The 27858-nt window shown below is 38.5% G+C and overlaps 1 protein-coding gene across 4 annotated transcripts in view; it reads left to right on the top strand.

Moving 5' to 3' along the window:
- The window catches only part of SPTBN1 (spectrin beta, non-erythrocytic 1), a 273410-nt gene that overhangs the window by 171939 nt on the left and 73613 nt on the right, over positions 1–27858 (top strand). For all 4 annotated transcript variants that reach the window (XM_020996260.2, XM_020996262.2, XM_020996261.2 and 1 more), the window contains 2 exons: positions 22027–22200; positions 27311–27402. In XM_020996260.2, coding sequence (XP_020851919.1) covers positions 22027–22200; positions 27311–27402 — 266 coding nt within the window. The remainder of the gene's footprint in view (positions 1–22026; positions 22201–27310; positions 27403–27858) is intronic.

The following is a 27858-nucleotide window of genomic DNA, read 5'->3' on the forward strand; positions in this document are numbered from 1 at the left end:
GCCTGCCTCATAGGTACTTGAGAAATGCATGTGGAATTTGAATGTAGTCCTGGGGACTTCTTTTACAAATGAGCAAACTTCTGTGATTACTTTGCAGTTCACATAGCCTTTTGTTCAGTCCCTCCCCCAGCCATCTCTCCCCATTTTGGTTTGATAACATTCAAATTAAATATGAACGCCCATTATTATTAATCTTTGCAACACATCTCTAATGCAGCAAGTGAAGTGTAAAGGCTGCCAACAGCCTACACACAGTTTTTCCAGCTGTTCTAAAATTTCAGAGACCTGCCTACTTGGACATTTTCTCATTGTTGGGTTTCCTCACTTGGCCTGCTTTGTCTACGTGGAATCAGAGAATCGAGAACTGCGTGTTCACTTGCATTGCCATTTCTAGAAAGCCATTCAAAACCAAACTGTACTTTCACTATTCATACACTAATATGATTCCCTTTAAGCTTGGAGAGGATTTCTTTTGGTAGGCCTCTCCCAAGGCAATTAATTGACCATTAACAATTCAAAAGCACTTCTTACTTATTCTTCATTAGTTCTTCTTTGGGGAGGGGGCGACTAAATTAATGGTAATTTAAAGTAAATTTAAAGTAATTTAAATAATTAAAAAAGTAATCCCTCAAAATTCAAAACTGATTTTTGAGGAAATTCTCTTGTACGTGTGTTCGCTTTTTTGTGTCATGGACACCTCTTGACAAGCATGTGGACCCCTTCTCAGAATATTCTTAAATGTGTAAAATAACATACATGGGATTGCAAAAGGAAACTAATTATTTTAAAAAATTATCAAAAAATGGTTTAAAGTTCACAAATTAATAGACTTGAAGGAATCTAATTAAATTACTTAGCTGGAAAGTCCAGTGACAACAAAGTTGGTGAACCTAAAAGATGGTTTATAACCATTATCTTCAAAGTTCAGTTCTTAGGGATATATAGAGCATATTCACCCAAGTGTCTCCTTCCTGATGCAATCACCATCTCTAGAGCTTTCACTAAAAAGCACCTAGGTGGTATGGTGGCCAGAATGCTAAAGTCAGGAAAACATGAGTTCAAATATGGCCTCTAATATTTACTAACAATTTAACCCTACCTAGGTAGGTCACTGAACCTCTTTTTGCTTCACTTTCCTCATCTGTAAAATGGGGTTAACAGTAGCACCTACCTCCCAGGGTTATTGTGAAGATAAAAATGATGATGTTTGGAAATTCTTTGCAAACCTGAAAGCCCCATGTGTACAAATGTTGCGGTTGTTATTATTGTTATTCTTACTACCACCACTAGCAGAAGCATGGAAGCCAATCCAGGCTCTCCTTCCTTGGTGCAGCCTTTTTCACATTTCAATGAAATCATTCCTTTTCAATCCTGTATATGCCATTTATTCTGGGATGGGCCTGATCTAGGCCAGTAGCTTAAGTCTGTGTTCAGTTCAGTTAGTAACAAGAATTTTCAGCCAAGCTTCCTAGTCCTCAGTAGCCTTAGCCTTTAAGTACAGTCCCTTGGTTGAGCCAGTCACATCTTGAGGATGGTTCCTGTACCTTTTAAGGAAACCTTAGCCCAGCTTACTTAAAGGAGCCTTGCTGGAGAAGGGAAGATATTATTACCAACACAAAAGGTGATTTGAAAACAGAAGTCAGAAATTTATAGTTTCAGTCAGTCAGAGGTCAATAAGCATTTATTAAGAGCCTCCTATAGTGACAGGCATTACAAAGAAAAGCAGAAGAGAAGTCTCTTGTCTTGAGGAGCTCATAATCTAATTTCACAAATAAAAAAGATGAAATAGACTAAACTGGGATGAAAAGATAATAAAACCAGCCAAAAATATTTATTGAGTATCTACCACACACACAGGCACTGAGAGATCATTTAAAATAGAAGATGATTTTCTGGCTTTTAAGGAGTTATAATCTAATCAAAAAGTCAACCTTGTGTAATTAGAAATGGCCTTCATATACAAGTCACTCTGTCCAGTAACCCCTTACTATCTTGATATACTACCTTATAAATATGATCTCATTTTGTTCTCACAACAAACTTAGGTAATAGGTGTTGTTATAATCCTTAAGGTACATTGCATACAAAATGGGTTTTATGGGCAAGCTTGGTAGGCCGCCTAATCAATAAATGTAACTTTGTTTCTGTGGGAAAATATATCATTAGTTTCCAAAGTCAGAATATATTAAATCATAGTCCAAGGTAACCACTGAGCATATATCTTAGGGCCTCAAACCTCTATAGAAATTCTGAGAGGAGGGAACCTTAAACAGAGTGGAGAGTGAGATAAGGCTTCCTGGAGGACATAGAACTAATACTAAGAATACTAAAATAGAAGAGGAAGGGTAACATTTCAGCCTAGGGGAAGGATTGAAAGAGGAAAACCTAGATGTGTTTCAGAAATCGTGGTTTATAGAAGAAGGTTTGGGAAGACGTAGTTGTGAATCACAAGAAGCTTATACATGGATCTCAAAGAGACAAAAGGAGTGAAGTGGGTTTTGGATAGGCACTGAAGCATAGGTGAACAGTTTATCGGTGAGTAAAAGATTAAGGGACGAATAAGCAAGGTGTGTTGCCTCCCTCAATGGACTTCTCCAATGACTACCCAGATTCAGTTCTTAATACTCCCACCTCCTGCTACTTTGATCATTTCAATGGTTCTGACACTTCCCCCCACCACCAAGTTAAAAACCTTTGCCTCCTCTCCAGCTGCCTCCTTCCTCACTCACATCCTCCTCAACTGTGCCTCACAGATGTCCCACTCCAAATTTATGTACTCCTTCCACTGCTCTGTAGGCACTATATGCTTGTTCTCCCCCCCCCCTTTTTTCTGTGCCCTCTGGAATGCATGGTTTATAGATAGGTGGTGCAGTGGATAGAATGCTGGGCCTAGAGTTGGGAAGGTTCATCTTCCTGAGTTCAAATCTGGCCTCAGACACTTACTAGCTGTGTGACCCTGGGCAAGTCACTTAACCTTGTTTGCCTCAGTTTCTTCATCTGTAAAATGAGCTAGAGAAGGACATGGTAAACCACTCCAGTATCTCTGCCAAGAAATCCCCAAGAAAACCCGTGAAGGTTTGGATACGTGAAAAAACTGGGCAACAACAAAATAATACTAGAAGGACTGGAATTAAAGAACTTAAAAATACCTCTGAGGACCAACCTATCATTTGATGACAGTGCATTTTTTTTTTATCTAGAAGACTTTTTTAAAATTTAAAAACATAACTATATGTGTTTATATATAATACATCTATACATACATACGTGTGTGTGTGTGTATAAAATCACATTGATTGACATAAGTTGGCCCATCTAGTATTAACAAACTTGATTTCACAAAGCTTTTCCATTCTCCTGCCAATTTGTAGCCCTTTGAGACATACTTCCCTCCTGATAACACTAAATCCCGGGCCACCCTTTTTGAACTGTTTGCACTTTGACTCAAAACCCAACCCTCACTTCAAACTTCCTGGTTATGATGGGAAGGTTGAAATATTCCTTGCTCCTCATTACCACTTCTAAACTTTTTATCCACCATCACTCAATGCCTTCTCTTTTGAGGTTCATGAAATTTAAATTTGTTCCAGTCCAGATCCTGGTGGTCATTGTTGATCCCCAGGAGAATGTACTTTCCTCAGTGAACTAAATTTGTTTAGTAACAATTTACATTAATTAATTTCAGTACATAAAAGATCGTAACAATTTTTTAGTCGCTGCCTCTAAATCTTCATTAAGATTGTTTGTTCATTCATTTTTTTCCTCTATTAGCAAGCATTTTTATTCCCTCTCCTCCCCCTGCTTCATTGTAATAAATAAATTCCTTCAAAAGAAATATGCAGAGTCAAGTAAAGAAGATTCCTTCATTGGTCAGGTCCAAATATTTATGTCTCATTCTGCATTTTGAATCCATCACTTCTGTGTCAGGAGATGGGTGGTAGCATGCTTCATCTATGATCCTTTGCAGTTACAACATACATATTGGGTAGTCCCACAAATAGCCAAATTTTCCATTTCCCCAGTCTCACTGCCCATTGTCTTCTCCATTCTACCTCAACAACACAGATAGTCATACCTTCAGTTTTTATATCCCTCACAAGTGTTCCAAGATTCTTTTATCTGATCATAACCTTTTATTATTCCCTATTTCACTCTGCCTCAACCGAACCTGAACCCAAAACCAGTTCATCCTCCCTGTGACCTCCAATCCTTGCCAGGCTATCACCTGACTGTACTCTCCTCCCTTCCCTGTCTTGACCCCTTGGTGAATCACTTCAATGCCACATTCCTCTCTATGCTTGGATCCTTTGCTCCCACCTTTCCTTGCCACATACACAACTACAGACTACTCCCAACATCTGCTGCCTTCTCTCCTAATCATTTGCTGCTGAATGGAGCTAGAGAAAGTTAGGAAAACAGGTTATGTCCATTAGGGATTTATGTTACATAATTTCATCTGGGCCCTTACTGTAGCAAGGCAATCCTTTTACACCTCCCTAATTGATTCACTATCCCATCACCACTATTGCTATTTCTGTCTTTTCTTCACTCTATAGACCTTCCATAGCACCCTTTCCTACCACCCTCTCTGCTGATGACTTTACTTCATACTTCACTAAAAACTTGAGGCCATTCTGCAAAAGCTCCCTCTTCATCTCTCCTCCCATATTGCATCACTCAAAATCTTCTCCTTTCTATCTTCTCCTTCACCCAACTCACGTGAAAAGCTGGTCCTTCTCCTTGTTTAGGCACATAGAGGGGTCTTTCTATGTGCACCCTTGATCTTATCCAGTCTTCTCCAGAAGGTTACTCCTTCTGTTATCCTCATTCTTGTTCTTATCTACCATCTACCCCTATCTACTAGCTTTTTCCCTCCTGACTAGAATCACACACAAGTCTCCTCCATCCTTAAAAATAATTCACATGCCTGCTAGCTATTGTCCTAGATCTTTCTTTCCCTTTTCAGACAAACTCCTTGTAAGAGCCACTTGCACACTGTGCCTCTGCTTCATCTCCTCATTTTCTTCTACGCCTCTCTGGCTTCCCATCTCATCATTCAACTGAACTACTCTCTAAAGGTTCCCGTGACCTCTTTGGTTTCCAGATCTAATAGCCTTTTTCTTAATCTCCATCATTCTTGGCCTTTGATGCTCTATATGCTCTTCTTTAGATTTGCATGACATGCCCTTTCTTGGTTTTCCTTTTCCTATATGACTTCTCCCTCTCAGTTTCCTTTGCTGTATCTTTATCCAGGTCCAATCCAATCATTGGATGTCCCTTCAGGCACGGTCATGGGCACTCGTCTCCCTTTATACTAGGGTCAGTGCAGCCAGAGCTATACTTTGGCAGGGAAAAACTCTTTATCTTGAGGGCAACAAAAACATGCCATGAGTTGCTGGCCCTAGTTTGCGGATCCTTGCTTCATACTGTCTCACTCAGTGATCTCATTGATTTCTGTGGGTTAAATGATTATCTCTTTGGATGATTCCCAGATCCCTGAATCCCTTCTCAGCTCCAGTTCTGTATCACCAACTGCCTTTTGGACATCTCAAACTGTGTATCCCATAGACCTCTCAAATTCAACATGTCCAAAACAGAACTCATCTTTTCTCCAGAATGATCTTTTCTTTCTAGTTTCCCTATTACTGTTCAAGGTACCACCATCCTCCAGATTGTCATAGTTCACAACATTAGTACCATCCTGGACTTTTTACCCATACCCTATATGTCTAATCTCTTATTAAGTCTCATCAGTTTTACTTTTACAGCATCTCTTATATGCCTGTCTATCTCTTAACTTTCATAGCTACCACTCTGGTACAGGCCTTCATTACTTCATGCCGGAATTATTGCAGTGGCCTTCTGGTTGGTCTCCATATCTCAAATCTCTCCCCACTCCAGTCCATCTCCACTTAGCTGCTCTAGTAATTTCCCTAAAGCTCAGATCTGCCAATACCACTGCCGTCCTTGCCCCTTATGCTCCCATGGCTCCCTATACTTCCAGGGGGGGAAAATGTGTGTTTGGCATTTAAAGCCCTGCATAAGCTGGCTCCTTCATACCTTTCCAGCCTCTGCCTTTCCCACCTCCCATTGCTAATGCCTTTCCCCTGAGATTGCCTTTGATTTACCCTGTATGTCTGGTATGAGAAAGTTATGGAGCTTTGTTCTCCCTTGTTACAATGGGAGCCTGAAGGCAGGGACCATGTTTTTGCCTTTGTTTCCTGGGCATTTATTTAGCACACTGTGCCTGGTATATAGTAAGGGCTTAATAACTGCTGACTCACTGACATTTTGCTTCTATTCTTGTATTCTGTCATCTGTCTTCATTAGAAATGACCATCAAGGGTGGGGAACCTTTAACTGATTCAGTCGAAGGCCACACTTGAGGACTTAGAGGGCCACATGTAGCCTCGAGGCTGCAGGTTCCCCACCCCTGGACCATACCCTAGGCTTTAATCAGTAAACATTTTTTAAGCACTGGGAAACAAAAAAAGACAAGATAGTCCCTACTATTAAGAAGCACATGATCTTATGGGGGAGATAACATACAGACCACTATATACAGAGAAGTTACAAAAAGCTACATAAATTGGGAATAATTAACAGAGGGAAATCACTAGAATTAAGAGTTAGAAAGGGATCTTACAAAACATCTAGTTCACACACCTCCCATCATTTCAAAATTAAAAAATTTTTAAAGTAGTTCAGTAAAATTAAACAGCATATCTGCTGAATCTGATTGTTTGTAATGCTCCTCACCTTTAGTTCCAAGTGTTTGCAAAGAAAGTTTTCTTCAAAAAGTTTTTTTTTAACTCCTTTAATGGCAAGCTTTTTTATTATTACAATGTTCAATTTCCATTTATTGGTTGTTGGGTTTTTTTGCGTAGCTGTAGTTATGTATGTTGTTTTCCTGATTCTGATTACTTCAATCTGTTTCAGTTCATATAAATCTTCCCTTGTTTCTCTGAATTTTTACTTTTCTTATGACCAAGTTATATCACATTATATTCATATACCACAGTTTGTTTAGGCAGCCCCCAATCAGCTGATATCCATTTTGTTTGCATTTTTTTGACCACTAGATCTTTTTACATGTCTGTTCTTAAACCCCACTTATTAGGCACCAGCTGCACGCCTGAGAAGGCATCAGCACAGAATCTTAGACCCATATGGACTTTGGTGATCACGTAGCACAACCTTATATTATAAACAAGGAAATGAAGGCCCAGGGGAGAGTTGATGATTTGGCCAAGTTCTATCACATAGCTGGATAGGGGCCAAGCTGGGAATCTTGACTTTATTTTTTTACAATTCCTTCTGTAACTATTTGGTGTGCTACTTATTTAAGTACTGCCCTCTAACAAATACTATTTGACCTTGATCCCCATTAAAGGATGGGGAAAAACAGACCAGGGGAATGTGGCATTGAAGTGATTCACCAAGGGGTCAAGACAGGGAAGGGAGGAGAATACAGTCAGGTGATAGCCTGGCAAGGATTGGAGGTCACAGGGAGGATGAACTGGTTTTGGGTTCAGGTTCGGTTGAGGCAGAGTGAAATAGGGAATAATAAAAGGTTATGATCAGATAAAAGAATCTTGGAGTTTTTGAACATGTAAGTGGAACACTTGTGAGGGATATAAAAACTAAAGGTATGACTATCTGTGTTGTTGAGGTAGAATGGAGAAGACAATGGGCAGTGAGACTGGGGAAATGGAAAATTTGGCTATTTGTGGGACTACCCAGTATGTGTGTTGTAACTGCAGAGGATCATAGATGGGTTCTAATCTTGTCCTCTTTAAGTACCTCTGTGACCTGGGCAAATCATTTAATCTTTCTAGGCAGCTAGGTCTGTTTCTTGTTCTTCCTTGTCCACATAATGCTGAGAGGGAATTTTCCCTTTTGCTTGCTCCCTTCCTTCCAAGTAGGTGATCAAATAGACCAGCCTGGACACATTTATTTTCCTTCTGCCATGTTTGGGTGTTACAAATGACCCCTCCTTATGACCATTTGGTAGATCAGGGTATTGAGACACCAGCAGGCTATCACTTTGCTCACACCTATCTAGGAAGCACCAAAAGTGGATACATTGTGGGTTCTTATTTTCTAGCCTTTTATTTCTCATGTTGATGGGTTAAGCTGGACTCTTGGGACAGAACTTAAGTGGATGGGAAGGAAACAATCCATGGGATGGATATGCTGTAGTCAGCTTGAACTGATGAGCCAATTGTTAAATTTTCAGCCTGAACATTTACATCCAGCATTTATTTAGCACAGTGCCTGGAACATAGTAGATACTTAATAAATGCTGATTGATTTATTGTTTATTGATTGCATCTCCAGCAAATGCTACAAATCAGCCATTGGTTTATTGTCTAGGCTTAAGAAAGTGATGGAGAAAATGTTATTTATATAGATTAAACTTAAAAGTGGGTGATCTGTGTATGTATGTATGTATATGTTTTGTTTTGTTTTGTTTTTTAAACTATCCCTCCTTGGATGGACCATAATGGCAGGTATACACATGACTGTGTAGAGAATTTGGAACTGGAAAAAGGGCCATGAAAAAAAGGGGAACGGAAAAGACAAATGTACACTGGTATTCCCTAGAAACAGTAAAGGGTATATATGGAAACAGGAAACTTGTTATTTTAATTTTTAACAGGGGCCAAAAACTAGTTGCTGAAAGGAAAACCCAACTAGACCCTTCTGCATTGTGACACACTGGACCAAATATTGAAAATAATCTTAAACATTTCCATATATTCTTCTAGAAAAGGTTGACAAGTTAGAAATTCAGATGTCACTTTGTGAATGAATGTAAGTCTCCAGGAATGTTAACATATTCAAAGTCAAGGAAGGAAAATGCTCTGATATATTGTAATAGGAGAAGCTTTAGAGTGTCATAAGTGGTTTTAGAGGTTAGCTGTGAGATGCCTAGATCTCTGGGATAATTGCTAATTCCTTTGTTTTATTGATGGGGAAAGTGAGGCCCCAGGGAGGTTAAGTAGCTCTTGTAGGGTCAAATGCCAGGGATTGTAGAGTATGGATTTAATTCAAAAAGCAATGTACTTTATTTTCACTACACCAAACTTTAGCCTTGGAGGTATGTCTTCCCTTTGCTATGCGTAGCATTCTCCATTGTTTGCATTTCCTTCCTCTTATGAGGATGACATTTACTAAAGTAAAAATAGCTTTAAAAAAACACTGTTCTACAGATGAGAAAATTCACATTCTAACGTTATTATTTTCACATGGAAATTTCCCACCCTTTCCTTCTGTTTCTACATACTTGAATCATTTTGGGGTGTTCCTTCCAAGGACAGGCAAGTTATAATATCAGCATGTATTCTATACATAGTGCATTAAAAAACCCCATTGTGATTTTACTAACTTGGAATTATTTTTCAATTTGTGTTCATTTATTTCCCCTTTTCCCTCATAAGTAATCAAAAAACTCTTTAGGTATATTGACCCACAAACTAGTATGGGTTCTAATCTTGTCCTCTTTAAGTACCTCTGTGACCTGGGCAAATCATTTAATCTTTCTAGGCAGCTAGGTCGTGCAGTGGATAGTGCAGGATTCCTGGGGCCTCAGAAAAGTACTAGCAGTGTGATCCCAGACAAGTCTCTTAAGGCTTTGCTCAGCCTTAGTTTCCTCGTCCATCCGTCCGTCCGTCCCATCCATCCATCCATCCATCCATCCAATCTTTCCATCTATTCATATCTTGGTTTCCTCTACTTTAAATGGGATAATAATGCTCTCCCTCCTTAGACCCCCTCCCCTTGCCCCCAGCTTTGAGAGGAGATTAATATGCATGAAAGAACTTTAAACAGTATATACTTAGTTTATATATACTTATATATATTGATATATACTTCAAACAATATGTACTTAGTTAATATAGCACTTCTCTTCTAGAAGAGAACTTATTTGCATACTTCTCTTCCTTCCTAGGTTATATGCTTCTTGTGAGTAGTAACTACCCTTCGTATATATTTGAACATTTCACTTTCCTTTTTTCTCCCATTGCCCAACTCTGTATACATAATAGAGACTCAGGAAATACTTTTGAATTGAACAGTTCAGTCCAGAAACTTTCATCATGCCTGTATTATGTAAAAGACTTTGCGCTAGGCTGAAGGTCTAAAGACAAAAAACAAACGATTCTTGCTCTCAGTGAGCTAAAAAGTTGGAGATGGGGAGAGCCAGCAGAGAGATACTAAGGAAAGGATTTAGATGTATGGAAACAATAATGATAATATTGAAGCAGGTTTCCTAAGGACTTCTACCTGTAATAATTAGCCTAATTTGAATTATTTTTTTCTACTTGGAAGCCTACTTCTTTTGCTAATTCAAATAGGTTTTCTACAAAATGAGGCCAGAAATATAAGGCTTTAAGATATATAGAAGACAAGAATCATAATTCATATGTTTGCATATTGAAAAAGCATACTTGTGTGGGGTCTCTACTGTCCCCACTCCAAAGCACCCTCCCTTTCTTTCCCAAGAACATCATCTTCAAAGTTTGCTCATTTGTCTGCTTCTCATTTTCCCCCCTCTCCTGTCATTGTGTTAAATTTCAGTGGATTTAGGACTAGAAGGTTAGCATTGTTATAAATTGAGTATTTTTTCTCACATTGTTATTGCATACATACCGCTTTTATTGGAAAATATATGACATGAAAGCTTTTATGAACAGAGTTCGTGACCCCATAAAATGAGTATATTACTTTTGTGCTTTCAATAATATTGTAAAATTTCTGATTTTTGAAGCCATTTAGTAATTTAGCTTGCCTTTTCAAAATGGAAATATCAACATTTTAGTGCCCTTTATAACTATGATGTCTCTTTATTTAGGAACATTAAAATGTATTATGTATGGGTAGGATAGAATTGTTTGTTGTACTTAGAGGTATGAATACTGATGAGGATAGAAATGGAAAAAGCTGTTTGTTAGTCTCCCACCCCCTTTTATGTGCCTCAAGGAAAGGGAAGGCATCCCAGAGGAAAAAGCATTTTTTTTTCTCCTAAGAACTATCTTGCTTTTTGCATTTTGAGCTTTGCAAAGTGATGTTTCCTCAGTTCTTTTAAATAGCTTAATCAGCTGCTAGAAAAAGATGTGTATCTCCTCTACAATTAATTTTTTTCTGCCCTCACTTAATTTTCATAATATTATCAATTTAGAACTGGACGTGACCTTGGGATTATGGCCCCATTGGGAATCATCTAGTCTAACACTCATTTTACAGATGAAGAAACTGAGGCCCATAAAGGTCCAAGGTCACATAGGGCATTAGTAGCAGGACTGGTATTGGAACCTAGGTCCTCTTATCCCAACCAAGTCCATTGAGAATTTTAGACTCACAGAGTTTGAATTGCTTCTTACCTGTGTGACCTTGGGCAAGTTACCTTCCTGGGCTTAAAGTTTCTACATATGTAACATATTGAAGTTAATCTCAGAGGTTCCTTTTAGCTCTAAAATTATGATCCTGTGACTTTAGAGGTCAGTTCTGGTCTACCCTCCTATATTTTATAGATAAACTGAAATCCACAGATATTGTGCCTTACCAGCGGTCACATAGAATTGAGGTCTCCTGGCTCTGAATTCATTCAGTGCTTTTTGAATTATAGCACTTTGCTGAGTATTTAAAAATGCAAATGAGTAAACCAGTCAAGCAAGTATTTTATTTTTATGGAAAGGCCACTAAGTATCTGGTGTGTTTGTTCTGATTTATTAAACCTCCTCAGTTCGTAGGGAGATGGTTTTTATGCCCCTGGGACACAAGTTATACTGAGATATTGCAAAGAACGAAGAGGAGTAGGTCTGGAATAGTTAATTATCTTCTGTCTTCTCAAGGAGACCTTTTTCCTCTTTGCTGACAGGAAATAGTCTTTTTTTTTTTAAACCTATAATTGAGTTTACTGGAAAAAGAATTTTCTACTACATACCCATTCATTCTTCATGCTTACGTAAGGAGAGACTCAAAATCAAGTGATTTTTTGAGAGAGCATCTTTCAAAATAAAGTCCAAAGGGACAAAGTAATTCTGGATTCAGGTAGGATACTTGATAGCTGTGGATTGTCTTTTGGCTATGACCTTGAAGATCTCACTTGAATTGATACTGAATCAACATTTATCAAATGAGACTTTAGGCCAGCAGAAGAATTTTATTTGATCAAAAGAAAACAATAAAACTACAGCCAGTTTTTGCAAATGAGGCATCTTGTGTAGTGGTGTTGCAGTATTCCAGTTTAAATTGTGTATTTCCATTGGATTGAAACCAGTGATCCTTTTTTTTTTATTTTACATTATTATAACTTTAGATAGTGCACATTGGAATACGTGAGACCACTTCAGAGGGTTCATTATTCGCTTCAGTACTATTGATGACACTTCAGTACTATTGATGAAAATCACAGCCCATCCATCCTTTCTCAGTCTCTGGAGTTTTTGTTTATGGCTTCTGGTAAGACCTCCTACCTGGAGGCCACCCAATACTGGAGAACTTCTTGGTATTAAATTTAATGGGAGGAGAATTGTTGCCAATGACCATTTTCTAATCCTAGCCTAGAACCCATCCTGTAGGGAAAATAAGCCAAATGGAGATAGAATAATGTTATTAATTCTGCTTGCTGTACAGGAGAAAGGGCTTCTAAAAGCTAGCCAGCCTGTAGCTTTAAGTTAAGTGTTTGTAGGCCAATTAAATCTTGCTATCCAAGAGTATGTCAGATGGAGGAAGACTCATCTTCCTGAATTCAAATGTGACCTCAAGATACTTACTAGCTGTGGGACCCTAGGCAAGTAACTTATTCCTGTTTGCCTCAGTTCTGCATCTGTAAAATGAGCTAGAGAAGGAAATGGCAAATCAATCATCTTTGTAAAGAAGACCCCAAATGAGGTCATGGAGAGTCAGACAGACTGAAAAACAATTAAACAACAACAACTAACATAGGGTTCTTGTGACAGAAGAACTTTGCAAACCATCTAATATGGCATATAAATGTGAGCTGCTATCATTTAGGACAGTTAGATAACTGAGCAGCTATAGCACTGGGCCCGGAGTCAGGAAGATATGAGTTCAAATGAGACCTCAGACGCTTACTTGCTTTGTGATGCTGGACAAGTTACACACCCCTGTTTACCTCAGTTTCCTCATCTATAAAAATGAGCTGGAGAAGGAAATGGCAAACTACTCCATTATCTCTGCCAAGAACCACCCTCCCTCCCCCTCTCAAAAAAAGGGGGTCACGAAGAGTTGGACATGACTGAACATAAGCACAACCTATATCTCCTGAGATAAAGGCAGTTAGATGGTGTAGTGGATAGAGTGCTGGGCCTGGAACCAGAAAGACTCGTGTGCATATCCAGCCTCAGACACTTACCAGCTAGGCAAACCACAACCACTTTCTACCTCAGTTTCCTCGTAATGTAAAATGGGGATTATAGTAGTACATACCTCCTAGGGTTGTTGTAAGAATCAAATGAGATAACATTTGTAAAATGCTTTGAAATTTAAAGTGCTATATAAATCTTAACTATTTATCAAGCACTTACTTAAATGGATAATGATCATGTTAGGTATAGGCTTTCCTTCCAGATCACAACACACGCACACCTCATATACATTTGCATTTCTTTTAGGCCATATATGCAAGTCATTGCTGTCTGTATGCTTTGCAACCTGTTTTCATAGCATCAAATCATGTATAGGCAGAGTTTGCATACGTGTTTGTGAAATGAGAGTTTACTAACTTGAGGGGAGAAAGGAAATAAGGGCAACCAGTTGTGTGGTTGGGGGCAACTCTTTCTGGCAGTGGTTCCCAACTCTGCTGTAAGACTTTGGCCTTGCTATTGTTTATTGTTTAGTCATTTCAGTCATGTCCGACTCTCTGTGATCCCATTAGGGGTTTTCTTGGCAAACATACTGGAGAGTGGTTTGCCATTTTCTTCTCCAGCAAATTTTCATAGATGAGGAAACTGAGGCAAACAGAGTTAAGTGACTTGCCCAGGGTCACACAGCTAGTAAATGTCTGAGACCAGATTTGAACCTAGGAAGATGAATCTTTCAGACTCCAGGCCTCTGTCCACTGTACCACCTAGCTGTTAAGGGCAGTATGAAAACAACTCAGACCGTAAACAGATTAGTTTGATCTATTTGATCACTTTTGATCAGTTCTCACCAAAAATCTGGAAGCATTGATAGCTAAAGAAAAATTTATTTTTGTTTTTCCCACTCATATAGTTTTTATACCAAATCAAACATAACTAGAAATTTTGGTGTTACTAAGACTTTTACATAAAATCCAGAGCAAAGTCGAGACTTTCTAGAGCTGTTTCGTGATAGCCTATTTTGTTTGGATTACCTGGATTGGGTATAAACTGTATTGATTTCAATAAGTAATCGTATAAGCTGTATCCTTTTTTGTGGGATTGGGGCTACATAGACATAACCCTTTTGTATCCTCTGAGTTAGTCATAAATTAGATATACTATTTCTACTTTTAATTTACATCGATAAACTCCTGCTAATACAGGTCGCTCCTCTTCTTTCTTTATGGGAAACTTGTACTAGTTTTGATCTTAATTTCATCCTTCAAAAACTGGAGAGAACCAACAAGATGCAATTTTTTTTGTCCTTTGATTATTGCCAATGGGCAAGAGCTGTTGGTGTAGTAGAAATGATGTCTCACTAGAGCAATTACTTTTTTTTAAAGCATACATACATCTGTCTTTATGCCTGAATGAGCCCTCAGAGTTTATCATGGAGAAAAAGAGGAAAACTGGGCGTCGTCTGACCTATACCCAAGATATGGGGAGACCAAATTTCAAAAACCTCAGAGAAAGGATAGGCAAGATCTTGTGAATTAAAATTCATCCCAAGAAGTCAGTCTGGGAGGATTAGAGAACTTGCAGGAATGAATTTCAAAACAGTGATCCAAATTCTGATTTGAGAAGGTAAAAATCCGGAGTCGTCTGATGAGACTAAGCAACTACCTCCTTAAATTTTTAAAAGCTCATGTAGAGAGATGGAAACCAAGGCAGAGAACAAAATAAATGCAAAAGCAGGTTGCAGTGAAGTTCAGGCTGGCCAAGCCTAGTTTGGAAAGAGCTAAAGATAATTTTTTTAAAGGGTTGGGCTTTTTAAAGCATGTGTTGGATAAAAGAATAAGATCAAAGAAAGAGTAAGAGCCTGCTTGCTTGCGGCAGTAGGATCCAACTGAGAACAAAAAAGGTGGAGCAGCCTGATTCTTGTTTTACTTTTGTTTCCTCTTGTTGGAACTGGAAGGGACAGAACAAAAATAGCCAGAGCACAAAGTTGCCCTTGAGATCACAAAGTTGCCCTTCATGTATTCTTCTTACCTGACCCAGATGAACTCCATCTTTAGATTCTGAAAGAAGGGACAGGCTAGATCACGGAGCTGTTGTCAGTGATATTTAAAAGATCATGAGAATAGGAAGGGAATTACAGACCTAGAGAAAGGTCCATGCTCTCCATAGATTTCATCTATCTATCTATCTATCTATCTATCTATCTATCTATCTATCTATCTATCTATCTATCTGTCTGTCTGTCTGTCTGTCTGTCTGTCTGTCTGTCTGTCTATCTATTTATTTATTTGGGAGGCAGTTGGGGATTAAGTGAGTTGCCCAGGGTCACACAGCTAATAAATGTCTGAGGCTGGATTAGAACTCATCTACTTCAAAGTATAGGCCAGTGAACGTGACTGATTCCTTGGAGAATGAATTCTAGAGTGTATCATTTTTTAATTATCTTATTTTGATCTGTAACATATATATATATATATATATGTATATATGTGTGTGTATATGTATGTATTATGTATGTATGTATGTATATATGTATATATGTATATATGTATATGTATATGTGTGTGTGTTTTCATTCATTCATTCATTCATTCATTCATTCATTTATTTATTTATTTATTCGTTTATTTATTTATTTCCAGATGCCTCCCTTCCCTTAACAAAGATTTTAAAAGAAAGAGAAATAAAGTTTAGCAGAGTCGACTTAAGACAATTAGTTTGTCTCATAGTGTATGCAGTATTCCACACCTATAATCCTCCTTTTATATAAAGACAGTAGGGAGATGCATTTTCTCTACCTTTCTTTGGGGACTGGCTTTTGTTAATTTAATTATATGGTTTAGGATGTATTAAAGAGATGTTCGGTGAGTAGCCAAAAAAGGAAGAGGCAGTCACAAAAAATATTAGCTTATCTTCATTAAGAACAGGTCAGTCACACTTTATTTGCTTTTTTAGAAAAAGTTATTACCTGGTTAGATTATAGTAACTCTGTAGAAGTAGTTTACTTGGTTTTTAGTGAAATGTTTGATAAAGTATCTCATGCTATCTGTGTGTAAAAGATGGGGAGGGAGGTAAGCTAGGCAATAATGGAACGTTAGGATGGATTCAACCAGATGGACAAAGGCCATGTGAAAACCCCATCTAGGGGTTATAACAGACTTGCAAGTGCAATATGAGCCAGTAGCCAACAAAGCTAATCCAGTCTTGGACTAAGGTCATAGGAAGCATAGCTTCCAAGAATAAGGAGGTGTAAGTCATTCTGTACTCTACCCTGGGCAGACAATTTCTGGAATATTGTATTCAGCTTTGGGTGCCATGTTTTAGGAAGGAAATTAACTAGAGAGGCAGTCAACTGGCACAGTGCTGGACTTGGAACTTGGGAGACCTCAGTTCATCAATCCCTGCCTCACAAATGTATTGGCTTTGTGACTCTGGGCAAGTCACTTAACCTCTCTCAGTCTCAGTTTTCCTTATCTGTAAAATGAGAATAATAATAGCAGGATAAAGTACAAATGAGTCAGTATGTGTAAAATGCTTTGTAAACCTTAAAAGAACATACAAGCACACACAGTCTAGCTGCTATCATCATCATCATTATTAATCTGAAAAATGACTAAAAGAGTACACTAGACTTGTAGGGGAAGAGGCTCTGCCTTCTAACTGACTTTGTTATTTTTGTCGAGTCATTTATGCTCCTAAACTTAGGCACAGTCATTTGAAAATGATGGAATCAAACAACATGATCTGTGTATTTCCCTTCCAGTACTGAGATTCTAATGGTTCTCGTACAGAATTTGTTATAATAAAATCTTTGTCTGTAGATATTCTCCCGCTCCCCCTTGAGTTATTTTAATGTTGGCTTTTTATATTCAATGAGTCAAACAAAGGAGAGCAATTTCTGTAAGTTCTATTAGATGTTTCAGCTGAAATAGTATTTAGCCATCCTGGAAGCCCCTGACTTGCAAACACCAGCTAACAAAATGTCTTTATAAATGTGAACAGCTATGTTGCAATCAAAAATCTCACCTCCCTGTTGCTCCTTGCTTCTGTTCCTTGCTGTTGCTTCCCAGTTCCATGGCTTCTTACCCTTTTGCATCCCCAAGTCATGGAGCTACCCAAGCCTTGAAGCTTCTGCCTCCTAGAAAGATGTAGTGACTCACTTGTCTGCCCTTCCCTTCCCTACATATATTTCCCAGATTAGTAAAGCCCTCCCAATGGTTCTCTAAATCACCTCTCTCTCCATTGCTAAAGCTTCTCACTAGAATCCTTTACCTCTTTTTTACTCTGTAAGAATAGAAGATGAGACCTTACCTGGGAAGATGTTTTCTCCAAATTCAGAGAATTATAGCATCATTGTCATTGAATAAGATTCCATGGGTTACGTGACAACCTCTCGCTATCATTTATAATGTTTCAGTCGTACCATGTGTTCCAAGTTACAAACTCAGTGACTTAGAAACTTTTAAAACACTATCTGTCATGCAACTGGACATTATCAATATTGCTTTTTGCTCTTGTAGAATTGAATGTAGGCAGTTGTGCTGAAACTTAACATTATTGCATGAACTAGGATGCCTAAAACACTTGGCTTTGTGAAACAAGTAAATGTAGTATTGCTACTTTGAACTAACTGAGTGTACTTTTTGAAGGTTAGTGTTTGTTTCATCTTTAGGTCACAAATATCCCTTAGTCTGTTTTTTTGATTTGGACCTGGTATTTGTTCAGTTTACACTGCACTCTGTGATGACCAATGAAGATTGGCAGCTGGGCTAGGCAACTCAGATAATTACATATCCCTTTTGCTGGATGTCAGATTGATTAAATTCTTCTCATGTTTAGGTAGTTTGTTGTGGTTGTGGCGGTGGGTTTTTGTTTTTTGTTTTTGTTTTTAAGGAGTTTTCTGTACTTAAGATTTTAAACAGGTGGACTTTTTGAGAGGAGGAGTAGGTGTCAATCTGTGATATCATGGGTGTAGGGAAACTACACCAGTGAGGAAACTCCCTCTACCCATGGAGTCAGTAATTATTCTGCAGCTTCTGTTGTCTTAGATTTGCCAGGGGGCAGTGAGAGATTAAGTAAAATGCCCCAGGTTCATATGGCCAAGAACCAGTCATCCAGACTTTGAAGCCAGCTCTCTTGTTAACTGTACCACAGTATCTCTTAATTTGTAGTTTATGTTCATTACTGTATGTAGCAGTCTGTAGTGGGGCTCTTGAGCTCTTTAATAACAACTACATTAGATTAAAGTCAAGAGAAAGTAGTGCAGTTCTCAAACTTTGTCAGTTTTTAAATGGCCAATTTTTACTCAAGCATCTTGTCATCAAAATGTTTTCTTAATGCTGGGTATCCTAACTGAGGATCTTAATTATAGAATAAAAAGTATAAAACTAAAAAGCACTTAAAGTGATGAATTCCACTGTTATCTGATTATGCCCTCGTTGGACAGCTTTGGTTTTCTGGTAGTGGATAGATTGTTGGACTTGGAATCAAGAAGATCTAAGTATGAACCTTGCATAAACCATTTAATAGTTATATTATCCTTTCCTTAACCTGCCTTAGCCTTCTTTTTTTCCTCTGTAAAATGCTGGTAATCATAGCACCTACCTCATAGTTGTTATGAGGATCAAATAGCATAATAAGTGCTTTCCAAATTTTAAAGTACGATATAAATATTAGCTATTATTATTAGTATACCTTTGGAGGATGGGGAGGATGAGAGCTCAGATGCATGAGAACCAGGAGAGACCAGTGTCATGGAAATCTAGGGAGGGATAAGTATCCAGGAGGAGAAAATGATAGTTAGCAATGTCAAAGACTTCAGAGAGATCAAGAATGAAAATTGGGGAAAGTTGGCAATTAAGAAATCATTCAAAAGTATTTCATAGTATCATAGATTTACTGGAAAGAACCCTAGAGGTTCTCTTATCTAACCTTCATTTTGCAAATGAGGGCATTGAGGCCCAGAATGGGAAAATGACGTGCCTCAAAAAGTCATACAGCTCATAAACCCATGGCTCTTTCTTTGTGTTTATCTATCAGTTTGTTGAGCATTTTCTCAGTGAGCATGCCAAGTACTGTGCAAGGTGGGGGGCGGGGGCGGGCATATTTTGTTGCCCTTAAGAAGCTCACAGTTTAGTTGGTCAGAAATCCCTAATCCATAAAGCAAAAGTAGAATGAAAAGGGCTCAACTCAGTGGTAAACTATGATAGACACCCTCAAAGTTGGGTAGGAGTTTAGAGAGGACAAAGGGGGACGGAAGGACAGAGTGATCAAGGGAAGCTAATGGGGGAGGTGAGATTTGAGCTAGGTTTTAAATGTTTGTTTGGTTTTTGAGTAGGCAGAGAGCATTCTAGGAGGTGGGGGAAGGGAATAAGAGGAATAAGAGGTGGGAATGAATGTGGCATGTTTGTGGTACAGTGAGGCCTGTGTGGCTAGAGAGGGGTATGTGTGTGTATGTGTGTAAGCTATGGGAAATAAGGCTGAATAAATTGTGTAAAGCCCAATTGTAGAAGACCTTTAAAGCCAGGCATAAGAATTAGTTTTAGTAGTGGGTTGTGTTTTTTTTAATATTAGTCATTTCCCCAATATTCTTTGTTAAATCCACCCATCAGACAGAACAACAGCATAGATTCCCATACACACTGTTTAACATTTAAAGCTCTTCACAACCTAGGCCCTTTCCCTGTCCTGTCTTCAGTGATCCAGCTATGCACTAGACTTGGCTGTTGCTCGCACAGGACTCTCCCTCTCCACTCTCTGGACCTTTGTACTACAGCTTCCTCCTGCCAGGGCTCTTCTTTATTTCTGCCTCCTCCTGACTTCCCTGGCTTCCTTCAAGACTTGGATCAAATCCCACTTTCTAAAGGAGGCCTTTCTCACTGGCCCGTCTTCTAAGTTCTCCCTCTGAAATCACCTTCCACTTACACTGTATATATTTTCTGTGTTCATAGCTGTTTGTATGCTGTCTCCTCCATTAGAATGTGAGCTCCTTGAGAGCAGGGCCTATGTTTTGTTTTGTTTTTAATTTTTTTTTATATAAGTTTATTTATTTTTAGTTTTCAATATTTCCATAAGATTTTGAGTTCCAAATTTTCACCCCATCTCGCCCCTCCCCCCACCCCAAGAGGGCATGCATTCTGAATACCCCTTCCCCTACAGGGCCTGTTTTATCTTTATATTCCCCATGTATAGTATAGTACCTAGCATTATGTAAACACTTAAAATGAATGTTTTTTGACTGATTGGCTGAGGTATGCCACCTTTCATACCTGCGGTCTCTTCCCTCTACCAATAGGTGTGGGATTTGCTTCTTTTCATCTGTTCTTTGGGACCAAGATTGGTTATTGCAATTAATCTGAGTTTCATTGTTGCTGTTCAATTGTTTGTTGCGTTGACCCTTTGTGACCCCTTTTGGGGTTTTCTTGGCAAAGACATTGGCATGGTTTGCCATTTTCTTCTCCAGCTCATTTTACAGATGAGGAAACCTGAGTTTTGCAGTATTTTAATATTGTTTTCATATACATTATTATAATAATTGTATATATTGCTTCCTTGGACTTACTTGCTTTGTTCTTTATCAGTTCATGCAGCTCTTATGTTTCTCCTGTTGTTAGGAGATACACTCATTGAAAAATATTCTTCTGAGAGCTGCCTCTGACTCTTTAGATGATTAAGCTTTGAGGGCAGGGGGAGGAGAGATGTAGATAATTAGAGTTAAGATGAATTCTTTTCTCTTCCCCCTCGCAATCTTGAAAGTTTTCTTCCTTTGATTTTGTGTCCTATACTTCTTTCCCATTTTTAGACAGACTTTAGAAATATCAATTCAGTAGACCAGCAACTTCCTTTAAAGTTTTAAGAAGTTTAAAATTTTAAACTTTTAAAAAAGTAACCAAAAAACCCCGAAAAGCTGTGTTGTTTTTTTAAACCCAAAGACATTAATTTATGTAACTACAGTTTTTAAAAATTCACTTAAGTGATATATTAGTGCATGCTAAGACTTAGTTACTATTTTTTTTATTTTATAAGGTTGTGAATATTTTTATTACTTTTTCTAATTTTAAGACAAATCAATACATTTTGTTTGGATGCAAAGCACTTCCCAACAAACTGTGTTTGCTCATCACCCTGTAAAGTATATCTTTCCCCTACCCTCCCAAAGCAATTAAATAAAATTGCGTAGTAGCCTGAGTAAGTCATTGTTAATTTTATCTGTTTTTTGTTTTTGTTTTTCGTTTCATTTTTTGACTAGGGAATGAGGTTAAGTGACTTTCCCAGGGTCACATAGCTAGTAAGTGTCAAGTGTCTGAGGCAGGATTTGAACTCAGGTCTCCTGACTCTAGGGCCAGTGCTCTATCCACTGCACCACCTAGCTTCCCCCATTGTTAATTTTAAATACAGAGTATTTGAAAAGTATTAGTTCCCTTTTCAACCATTAAAGCTTCCAAGTGCTCTAAGACTTTTGAGATACCCTGTTATTACCTATTGGGGGTGGGGGACCTGTGGTGTTGGACCAGAGGAGGCCTCCAGGCCAAGACCACAGGTTCCCCACCCTTGAGTCCTAGACTCAAGTTAATTGATATTTTGACCGCGTTCCTGTTTAGCGCTAATCCAAATTGCTTGGATTGAAGAATCGCCAAACCCTTCTCTGACCCTTTGGATGACATTTTTTTATTTCTCTATTCTTATGTGGATGTAGCCCAAGCCAACAAAGGGAAGAATGCGCATCCATTGTCTGGAGAATGTGGATAAAGCCCTTCAGTTCCTGAAAGAGCAGAGAGTACATCTGGAAAACATGGGATCCCATGACATTGTGGATGGGAATCATCGACTGACTCTTGGTCTCATCTGGACCATCATTTTGCGGTTCCAGGTAAAGCATGTGACATTAGGACATTTCTGCATGTTGATTCTTTATTGTAAAATCCTCTCAAATCCTGTCAGAGTATTCATTTCATTCTTAAATTTAGCTTCCAAATTTCAAAGTTGTTAAAATATGATAATGTAATTTCCTGGGACAGTGGCAGCATTATAGAGCGCAGGCAGTCCTTTGGGGACACAGTGACTGGACAGTGGGGACATCATGGCTGTAGAATCTGTTTGCAGGTTCTCTTTTGTTAGCTCCTTGCCAGTTTTCTGCCATGCCAAAAGCACCTGTCCTATAACTTACCAACCCAACCTGTCACTTCTAGGACACAGCTTTTAGATATCTGTGCTGTGGTGGCTGGTAGCTATGCTGATGATATCTTACCCTTCTGATAAGATTGTGTAGAAAACCCACATATTTATGCCCAGATATTTTAATTATTTTTGAAAAAGAGAGAACACAAGCTTTGCTTTCTCCTTCCTCATCTTCCCTGGGGTTAGGGCTATAATCAGTGATAAAATACAAGCATTTAGGGTCACTGCCTGTGATTGGTAGAGATTGCACTGGTTTGGCAGGAGCCCATGGCATTTAAGCTGCTCAGATTCATTGTTAGTGCTGTAAAGTAGGAAGGGATGTCAGAGGTCATCTGGTCCTGCCTCTTCCTTTCACTTATGAGGAACCCGAGAACGAGAGGCTAAATAACACACTACTGTTTAAAGTTTTCTGATTCTAACTCTTGAGGTCATTATACCATGCCATGTTGCCTCAGTATCTGGCAAAAGGTGCCTCAGGCCAGCGGCAGTGCTGGACACGAGATGCTGTGTTTGTAGTTTTTCTCTGCAGAAGCTGTTTGTGAAGTGAACACCTGCCACATTTCCACCAGTCTCATTTCGTTGAGGAAAGTAACTGGGTTGTTGATGTTCAACATGACTCAGCCTTCTCTGGTAGCCTTCTTAAATTACATAATGCACTGCTGACCTCCATTTCATTCTGTCAGTGACATTGGCCCTGACCTCTAGGGGCTTATCATCTTGGTACTTCCCAGACTTAGCGGGAAATTCCCCAACAGCAATCTCTTTGGAGACTGGAGAAAAAAGAAAGGGCAATCATCAAGGAGACAGTAGCCATCTTTTGCTCCCTATAGGGAAAAGAAACATAATATATCTTCCCTTTGGTCCAAGAGGAAAAAGAAAGAGACAAAAATAAACATATTTAGGTACCCATCTAGACCTTTTAAAACATGACTGTATATGGGGTGGAGAGAGAATGGGATCCAGCCTTTGTCACTTGGAAGATTCATTCTTCAAGTTAGCCTTCTCAATTACCTCAGCTTCCAGTTAAGAAGTTACTTAATTAGCTGTTTTGACTGTTAAGCAATAGGACTAATTTCACAAGCTGGTCTCATTACCGTAGGTATGCCACCTAGTTTACCAGTGTCTTGTATTCTTTTGTGTTGAGAATGCTTGTTCACTCTTCCTATGTGGATTTGCTGGGCGAGTCACACAGTTTCTGTCCATCTCAGTTTCCTCAACCAAAAAATGAGGCTAATAATAGTACTTAACTCCCAGGGTTGTTTTGAGGATTGAATGAGATAATATGTGTAAAATTGCTTACCACAGTGCCTGGTATATAGTAGGTGCTTAATAATTCTTGTTTTCTTCCTTACAATGGAAAGGTTATGGGTTATTGAGTTTGGTAAAAAGTTTTTATTAATACATGATATTGTTAGTGATTTCATTATTACAGTACTAATGCATTATTAAAATATCAAGAAATTTCCGGTTGGGTGGCATTCCCTTTTTCTTTGTCTTTTTCCATGCTTTCCCTCTCCCTCCATTTGGTTCTCTGAAATGTCTCTCCTGAATTTCTTGTGTTGTCTTCCTTTTCCTCGGATATTTCTTTATGCTCCTTTTTGTCTTGTGCTCTTCGGCTCTGTCTTCTTGCCAGATGACAGTCGTCTCTTGGGTCCTCCTCTCCTCCCTGCTTTGCTGTCCTCCATTCCTTTGTGTCCAGGGTAGCCTGTTTAGTGAACATTACTAGGATGATTAGTGAGGTTCACTTTGCAGCCTACAAGCCTCACTGAACATGACAGGTGGGAGCAAAGCAGTGGAAAAAAGTTACCTGAGAAGGTGAGTGGTATGAACCTGGCAATTATTTTCTCCATAGATCCTTTTCAGAAGGAGAAAATGAATGCTGTGTTCACAGAATTTCTGTCCAGAGCAACTTGAAACCTGTAGATCCAGGGGAAAGGTTTTTTTTTTTAATTTCAGCCTACTCTGAAGGCAATTTGAAATTTAGACCATCTCAGCAAGGTAATTCTAAGGATCCAGTAAATGATCTGCATTGAAGTAGAATGATTTTCCCAGCAAGCATAATTCAGTTCGGTTAAAATTTATGGATTGTATTCTGTCTTTTTGATGGGAGAATCACATAGAATGGACAGGCATAGATGAGTTATGATCTCCATTGATGAGATCATGGGTATGCTGGACTATTTAGTAAAGTCTCAGTGTTTGCCCCAGACCCTATTCTTTTTTCTGTTATATTTTATTTAATAATCTTATATCTCTAATAATCTTAATCTCTAAATGATGTCTTCTCCTTAACTTTGTGGTACTCCTACATTTTTCTTTGATTTGAGTTGAAGTAAGATAACCCAGGAAAAAAGTTGAATAATTAGCACCAGCAGTTTGCTAGATCAATAAAATAGCAGGTGTCTTTATTTTGGATGAGCAGACTTTATTTCCAAATGAGCTATGAGTCATGAAAAACAGATAAATCTTTCTTCACAAAGATTTTAAAAAGCCAACAGGAGTTCTTGCGTGCAATTTCAGACTGCCATTCATGGTTATTCTGAACCAAACTTTTTAGTGCAAGTTATTCTTTCTTAATTCACTTTTTGTACTTGAGGTAATGATTTTGCAAGCTCAGACTGGCATCTTCACAACACCATTAAAATGACATTTGTTAATTCTTCATCTCAGGAAGGGCGACATGGGAAGGAAATGATCTTTCATCTTAGCTAGGTTTTTCCCATTTACAGGTTTAAAATTAAACCCCAGTGATCTCACCTTATTGGTTTGGAAGTAGGCTATACTTTCCCCAAGAAAATCTGGTTTATCTAAAATCTGAGTGTGGCTCACAGCCAATGTTATTTTCATGTAGACCTGTGTTTTGTTTTGTTTTTTTTTTGCCTACCAAATATGTCATTTGAGGGGCTGGGGGCCTATATTTGGGCCCAGGTGGCATCTCTTCACCCTACCTCAGTTTTCATAAAAAGAATCTTTAGAAGTTTTCAGTGATGGCTTTAAGGTGATTAGAAATGTGTAGGAAATGGGGGATGAGAGAAACCAGGGCTACTTGGATTACTTAGAATCACAAAATTTTATGATTGGAAGTGATCTTAGCATCTTTTCAACTATCCTAAGTTTACAAATGATGAGAGCTGAGATTCAGAGAGGTAATAACATGTTAATAGTTATACCTGGAGGCAGTGGTCAGAGTGGTTCACTTAGAATCAAGAAGACCTGAATTCTAATTCTGCTTCAGACACTTTCTAGCTATGTGATCCTGAGCAAATCACTTGCCCTCTATCAGCCTCGTTTTATTCGTCTGTAAAATGAGAATAACAGCACGTCATAGGATTGTTTCAGAAATCAAAGTGAGATGATCCATGTAAAGCACTTACAAACCTTAAAGTGCTATGCAAATGTAATTGTTATTTATTACAGGTCTACTGACTATCAAGTAAATACTCTTTCTGTTACTTCTTGGTGTTTCTTGGTTGCTTAAGAAGTTAGAAGGTAGCTCAGCACTTAGTGATTTGTTGTCTTCAAGTGCCCACTCTGTCCAGAACATTGTGCCAGGCACTGGGCAAGATAAGCCTTCTGCCTTCATAGAGTTTCTAGGCTAATGGCTATGAACAAACAAACAAAGCATTTATTAAGCCTTCACTATATGCAAAAGCTTTGGGGATAGAGATAGAAAAGTAAGACAACCCCTGCTCTCATGATGCTCAGAATCAAATGGGGAAGACAACACATAAGAGGTTTCAGCTGAAAGACATATGGAACGGCCCCATGGTCCTTAGGTTGCTGCAGCAAAGCAGATGGCGATACCTATTCTTTAATGTCATGCTTACTGATGAAAAACATAGCTGTTTCTGATATTGAACCGTTTGACAATGCCAGAGATTTTGGCCCTGTAGAACAGAACTTTATTTTCTGAGTCTTCAGTAGCTGTGTGTATAGCCTTGCAGAAGCAGGTACCAGACTGTGCCTCCATAGAAAGAAGTTCCTTCCCAGGATGATGGTTGTAGGTGCTTTGCTGGAAGCATTGCCATTCCCATAATATTCCTCTATAATGGAAGACTTCTGATATATACCTATAACTATAATACAGATAATCCACATTAAATAAGAACTGCAAACAAAATACATATGTGAACTCCTAGAAGAGCAAAGTCATTACTGATATGAAAGAAGTTAGGAAGTTATCATTTGAGTTGGACTTTCTAAAGGGTGGGTAGAAAGTCAGCTGCTAGAGGATGGGGGGAGTGCAGAGCAAAAGAACATGTTTATTAAATAACACATATGGTATCCCATCTAGTTGGTAGCTTTTCTTAGGGATTGTACTCTCATGACAACATGAAAAGTGTCACTTTATTATAAAAAGCTGAGTTTTCTATTTCTCCAGTCTATAAAACTTGTTGTGAGGAGGGGGTATGAGTTTTCCTTCTATGCACATTAACTTACCAGTTTTCACAGTGCACCTGTGACTGGTGTCTAATGCAAAGGAATCAAGATGAACGTGCTATCTTGGGGAGAAAATGGTACATCCTGGGTGTAGAGAAAGGCTTGAGTTCATCTAAATCTCTATCTTCGGTCACATTTACAAACTAATTATAAAGTAAAATTCTCATCCATTTTCCTGTCTTCAGAAGCCTGCTCTTAAAGTAAAGAAAGCAGTTTTGTGCTTCAGTTTAGACAAACCATCCATCTCCTGCTGTGCTCTGTGTATTAGTTGTGTACAATTCCAGGAAATACATTTGTTCTTACTGACTCATGCATTTCATCAGTGACCCATTAATCCCACTAATATTCTTTGTGATTCTTAGATTCAAGATATCAGTGTAGAAACTGAAGACAACAAAGAGAAAAAATCTGCCAAAGATGCTTTGCTGTTGTGGTGCCAGATGAAAACAGCTGGGTGAGTGTGAATTGGAGGGTTTCTGGGGAAATGTCTCTTTCTACGGGTGGAGTTTCTTTCAAATCATTTGTGATATACCAGTGTGTGTCTTCTCAACCGACCTCCATCAGGAAGAGGAGCAGAGAGGAAGAAGAAACAGTTGTTAGCCTGTAACACAGCTGATGTTTTAGTCAGCTTTCATTAATTGAAGGAATTTTAAATACTTTTAACTTCTATCTGAGAAACAACATATTTAAATTTTAGTTCAGAAAACCATGCATTCTCTCTCTGTTCATTGAAATTGGTGAGCTATCGTTGATGAAGAACCTTTTTTCATGGAGGTTATTCTCTCCAGATGTATTTAGGACCAGTAATAATGAGTTGTAAATATAGACATGACTTTTAATTTAGCCAGTTAGTCTATAGGTATTTATTGAGTACCCCTGGGCACTCGTGAGTACTGTGCTAGGTGCTGTA

Source organism: Phascolarctos cinereus, unplaced genomic scaffold (genome assembly GCF_003287225.1).
Source record: "Phascolarctos cinereus isolate Bilbo 61053 unplaced genomic scaffold, phaCin_HiC Scaffold_2;HRSCAF=192, whole genome shotgun sequence".
In the NCBI taxonomy this organism is placed as follows: domain Eukaryota; kingdom Metazoa; phylum Chordata; class Mammalia; order Diprotodontia; family Phascolarctidae; genus Phascolarctos; species Phascolarctos cinereus.